Source organism: Antrostomus carolinensis, unplaced genomic scaffold (genome assembly GCF_000700745.2).
Source record: "Antrostomus carolinensis isolate BGI_N321 unplaced genomic scaffold, ASM70074v2 scaffold48400, whole genome shotgun sequence".
Classification (NCBI taxonomy): Eukaryota; Metazoa; Chordata; class Aves; order Caprimulgiformes; family Caprimulgidae; genus Antrostomus; species Antrostomus carolinensis.
Window position 1 is genome coordinate 23,094 of NW_010288669.1, and position 6,065 is coordinate 29,158.

General features: G+C 39.5%; 1 protein-coding gene across 1 annotated transcript in view; it reads right to left on the reverse strand.

Moving 5' to 3' along the window:
* Positions 1–6,057, reverse strand: part of TOM1L1 (target of myb1 like 1 membrane trafficking protein) — a 23,806-nt gene extending 17,749 nt beyond the window's left edge. Inside the window, exons 1-2 of the mRNA XM_010167391.1 lie at positions 5,984–6,057; positions 3,661–3,739 (exon numbers count right to left, since the gene is read on the reverse strand). Of these exons, the coding sequence (XP_010165693.2) occupies positions 3,661–3,739; positions 5,984–6,021 (117 nt within the window). The 5' untranslated portion in view covers positions 6,022–6,057. The remainder of the gene's footprint in view (positions 1–3,660; positions 3,740–5,983) is intronic.
* Between the last annotated feature and the right edge of the window lie 8 nt (positions 6,058–6,065).

Genomic DNA, 6,065 nt, shown 5'->3' on the forward strand with positions numbered 1-6,065 from the left:
ATGGTCCATAAAGCTGTAAGAAATGGATATAGTTTGTGATGGATACTTCTCGGACCTAAGGTGAATGCAAGAAAACACAGATGAACAGTTTGCTTCTTTGTATTTCTGACTCAAAAGGAACAAGACATTAATCCATTTCCAGGATTACACTCTACTAAACATATTCTGATGTATACCCAGTAGAGTTTTGAACAAGACTCTATTTCCAAGTGCCAGCACTTAAAAGAAACCTATATGAGCAGCTTTTTCAGCTGCCACTCATCAATTACAGTAGTGGCTATGTAGGCTTTACCAAGATTCTGCATTTCAAAAACAAATTTTTCCAGAGTCTTGCATTTTTCAAATGAGATATATATATATATGTGTGTATATATATATATATAAATAAAAAGCACTGAAATATAGATTTTTTTTGCTCCCACTCAATAACCTTTTCTTTTTCTCTTTGCCCACATATACCATAAAGTGTAATAAAATTGACTAGGACTTTTTTGATTGAGGAACTGAAGGGGTCTCTCATGTTTTTGTTTTTTATATCCTCTGCTTTGTGAAATATTAATTGAACAAAGGAAAATCTGAAGGCCGTATTTGCCATGCTAACTTTTTTTTTTTATATCTGAAAACTTACAGAATATTAGAAGGAAAAATAGAAAAAGCCTCAGGCAAAAAAAACCCCAAACAAACTCCAAAATTTAAACCTGACAAATTACTTCCTTTAAAATTTACCAACAATATAATGCAGAAATGAAACACTAATTCCATCTTAAATTTCTGCCCACTGCTTTGTACGTAAGAGTGTGTGTGTGGACACAGGTACAGAGAGAGACACATTCAATACACTACTTCCCCATGTGCTGTTCAGATCCTAAGACCTCACAGGCTTCAGAACTGGGGCACTACAGTCAATGATTTACAAAATCAAGGGACCTCTATGGAGACAACTGAACAGGTGTCTCAGTGTTCACTATGTAAACAGAGTTTACGTATCCAAAGTCTATTAGTCATAAGGAGTCAAATAAACACATACACACATTGTTAGATTCCTGCCTAAAAGTTCTAATCCTCTTCCCTCCAATTGTGAAATCATCACTGCCAAGCCTGATCGCTTGGCTTTATCAAAGACTCTGCATGAAGCAACTCCAGGGGCTGACAGACACACACCCTGATCCACGTGACTCCACAAGCAGCAGGTAACTTCAGAAGATCACAGTACATGAAGTTAAGCCACAGCCATCACGTTACACAGCTGGCACTCACCCATCTTCCTCCAAGTAAATAAATAAGTGTCTGTGAGCCAGGAGGGAGACACTACTGGGATTCAACAGGTCTCGATGACAGAATCAGGGCTAACACATGCAGTTGTGCTACTTCAGATGAAGACTTTCACATCTCACTCTGTGTGTATTCTCTGGGAATAAGGTCCTTAAGCAGTTTAATTAGAAAGATTAAATTCCATAATTTCAAAGTTCAGTAATAAAAGTGGATTAAAGTACATTTCAAAAGAAAAGTGATTTGTAGATCTGTTGCCTTCGTAGCTGTATCTATTGTAGGTAGGAGAAACAAATTTGATGCAGATTCTTAAACGCTGGAGGACCACATTTTTTGTAAGAAACACAGGAAATAACTTACAGTTCATCAAAAAAGAGCCCTTATTTTTGTAGAAATTTGGGAAAAAAAAAAATTTTTAAGAGGCAAGAGTTGCACACGGAGGGAAGGGCTTATGTTTTAGGAATTGAAAATTATTTCTGTTTTTCCATTTGCAATGATTTGCTGTTCCAATCTAAGCATTTCAAAATGGGAAATAGGAACAATTTCATTAAGGCAATCGAGAACCTAAACCAGAAGATACAGCTCACAGAAAAACTGATTTGGTAACAAAGTAGTTAAAGGTCATATACGTGGTCAGCAATGAGGTCATCAAAGAAAAGGTTTCACACGTGCTACACTGATGGCAGTGCTGGTAGAAAACCAGAGAAAGGAAAGGAGCCAGGGGCAGAGGGAGAGGCATGGATGGAAGATCTTACATAAGAACAAAAGCAGGAAGAGAGACAGAGGAAAGGCTAGCACTTATTTAAAAAAAAAATAAATAAAAAATTAAGGAACTCGGGGAGAAAAAACCTACAGTCAGAAAACAGAAGCTGGGCACAACTGACACCTGGTACACACTCCATCTACGAGAAAATACAATGAGCTTCCAAGTCAACATGATCATGCTCTTCCTTGGATACACCTCTCTCCCTTTTATGTTCTTAAGAGCTAAACTATAACGTCACCTTGGATATATCTGCAGAGTAAATATGCAAAGAAAGGCTCCTAAATCTAAGCACTGGGTTATCCTAACTCCAGCTGACTGCGTCAGATATTCAGAAAAGGACCTGAGCGCACAAAGACTGTAGGAGAAAGAGCGCAGATCTGATACAGGGATTGCAATTACAGCGGAAACCAACCGAGTGTTTCTGTTATGCAAACACATAGAACACACAAAAAGGTGACTCATGAGACAGTGGAGGAGGAAGCCAGGAAAGAAGTGCGGAAATGGAATGAGCTGAAGGTATACATCAGTACGTTTAACACATTTATCTGCATCTCTAACTTGTCAGGAGACATTTGGGCAATTGCTAAGTGACCTACAATTTGACACTATCAATCACCTATCTTCCTTAATCACTTCTCAGCACATATTAATATAGATAATGATTTTGCACAACAAATACCAAACTCATGAGTAATAGTACTCAGAGTATAATGCAAACAGGCCTCTATAACCTCAAAAAAGGAAACTGTGAAGAAAATACTTCTAGACAAATAATGGAAGACACAAATCCCCAGCTACTTCAAATACAAATAGAATGATTCTTCTCCCAGATATACTATTGTTAGTCAAGAGTAATTCAGGTAGAGAACTCTGGACTTATGACAGTGTTAGGAACTTCCTGCTACTCCCTATATTATCAGTGTAGCAGAAAACAGAGAACTATGTTAACATACTCTGGTAAATATTAAGTGGGCTGAAATCACAACATTTCCCAAACTCTGGGATAGTTCAGAAACACTGACAGATTCTGGAAGCCAGGTTTATCTCAACTGAGGATACTCCCAGACACTCCAACCTTTAGTTATACTATCTGAATCTTACATAGCTTATCCTGTGTCTTACTCCCTTGCTTAACTCACCATTGTTATCCTTTCATTCAAGTTTCTCATTTATATGTAACACTTACTTTTACAAAACAGGTATTGCACAGTAATCTAAACTATCGCTTAGTTTAACTATCAGGACCACAAGGTGAGTAACAGAATGGTCAGCTGTAGCTTTTACGCAATATCCCCACCTCTGCATCTGTCACAAACAGGTAAGGCACTCACAGTGGGACAGTCACTAGAGTAAATAAGACCTATACTACTTTTACATAGTACAGGTTTAAAAAAAAAAAAAACCAAACAACCAAAAATGCATCAGTAAATTTAAGAATTTGCATCATTGAGGACTCTATGGAACACCAGTAGATATCTGATCTGCACTGCGGTAGTGATATACACACAAACAACAAAGACAGAAAACATCCTGGAGAGTTGTGTCAGAGATAATTTGCATGCCACCTTATCGTTTAAAATTTTTCCTTCTTCATGTCTAATTAATATAAATATAGCTGTACTTACAGACAGGGTAAGCCTGATCTCCGTATGGTTGCAGTTTTTGGTAAGCTTTTTCTTTAGTGCTTTAACTGCGTATTTAGGCCTGTGACAAGAGATTAAGCAGGAAAAGTTACCAGTGAAGTTAAGACTGTTTTTCTAGTTTGTAACTTCATCCAAGAGCCAAAAATACTGGCCCAAGATATGAGACCAAATTCATCCCTGTATTTACACCCACATAAAACTAGAGCAATTGCCCCACTGATTTCAGCAAAATCATTTCAGCACTGAGCCAGAGTAACAAAGCAGTGAATCAGGTTTGTTACTGCAGACTGTGCATTACTCCAGAGACTTGTACAGAGAAATCAAGTTATTCTCCTCTGCAAAGTCTCCTCCAAAATTATATTATTTCACTGTTGTACAACAGACTTACTTATCTAGCTTTTGTTTCTATGAAAGAGAATAACAATTGCCAGCTGTATCAAGAGTTGACTGGTACCTATATTTCATAGAGGATGCAATTAAAAAATACTCTCCTGGGAGTGCTGTCAGGAGTAGGGGTGTCTCGGCTAACTTCCAATCTTACAATTGCAGGAAGCTTTTAACTCATCTGAGTAAATTACCATGTAAAGATTGACAACCCATTCCACCCCAGAGATAGTGGCATTTCTAGCCCAGCCATCTTGAGTTCTATATTTATACCCCATATCCTTTAACTATTTATGTAGGAGGAAAAGGGCGGAAGATGGTATCAAGCTGATCACATATGGGAAACAGTTTTGCTTGATTAATATGGGCTATCTATAGTGTACAATTACCTGGGCCAGCTCAACACTCATGATCAACAAAAACAAGATGTCCTAAAGTCTCTTTAGGATCTCTCTAGAATCCAAGATGGTGCAATAGGCATAAATACGATGTCTCAGTAAGAAAAAAAAAAAGAAATATTTCTTTAAAGTATTTCAAAGACAAAGAAATTAAATGTGTATTTGCCATTACTGCATTTTTCAGTTTGAAATGTTGTTGTACTTCATCAGAAAAAAAAGCAGAGATTTCTCTATTTTTCTTAATCCTATGTTATGCCCAGTCATATCAGCAGAGCATCAAAGGATGGATGGGAACATGAGAGTGGAGAAGAAAACTTTCCCTTGCAGAAAGCTGTACTACTACTATTCCACTCCTGATTCTTGCTTCTCTTACTGAGGCACCTGGAAATGCTCTGGTCAGGAGCTGGACATTGCATTAAAATTATTATCAGCTTAATTACATACAAGAGTTCTGCTGTTCCTAGAATCCTGTTACAGACTGTGACTTGTAGTAGTTGCCTAGGAGGAAGTTTTAAGGAGTTCCTCTGTAAGCACAAGCTGTGCACAAGAGGAAACACTTTATTAAAAAAAGCTCTGTTGCATAGTAGCTCCACGTAAAAACTAACGCTTAGTGTCAAGGCATGCTGTTGCTTATGGCAATGACCAGAATGATTATTAGTCTAAGAGCCACAGGTGAGAGGGTGGGATTTATAAAAATGAAAGGAAAAGCTGATATAAAAGAAGATACATGTGCAGAAACTAAGGCACACGTAATTCTCTAGGAGAAAGCTCTCCAGTCAGTGTTAAAATAGGCCACTGCTACCTGCGAGTTCCTGCAATGCAATGCTGAAGCAGATCTTACACAAGAATTGATTTCCTTCTCCCCCTTTACAGGCAAGAACAAAGAAGCACAAGTGGCTGAAAAAACTAGAATGTGGCTGTTCAATCAGAGGTCACCTCTGTCCCAGGAACCACAGGTACACGTGTTGATATGACGGGTTCCACTGGACAGAAACCCAGCCAGTGTTTCACTCCTGCTGTTGTGTAGGTTGGCTGAGAAATTGCATAGTGGAAAACTCTTGATTAAGTTAAAAGCACAGAGTTTTAAATAGTGCTGTAGCCAATCAAATACTCAGGGTTTTGTTCCAGGCTGGGTTTTGCCAAGTCCCACTCTGCCTGAGAAACAGTACAGGTTATACAAAATATGTTGCACTTGGGCTAGAAATCAACATTAATACCTTTCTCTAGCGCTTGTCTATGGGGAAGGGCCTACAAGTCTCATCTCTACAAGTGCTGATGGCTGAGTGTGAGGTAAAACTCTTACCTAGGAACCAAAGGTACCTGCTCCCGGCTGCTAGTTCGTTGTGGGCAACTTTACACGCGTCACACCCGCCTGATCGATTTTGCCCTGTGCTACCTCTGAGACAACTAGCTCTTCTCACTCCCCACAGTGGAAGGGGGCCGGTCACGGCACTGCCGGTCCCTTTGACACCGGGACCCGGTGCCTCTCGCCCCCCGGGTCCGCAGCCCCCTGCCCCGCTCACCCCTCCTCCGACGCGTTGATCACGTCGCAGATGTGCATGAACAGTCCCCACTCCTCCGTCTGCAGCGCTCCAAACGTTGCCC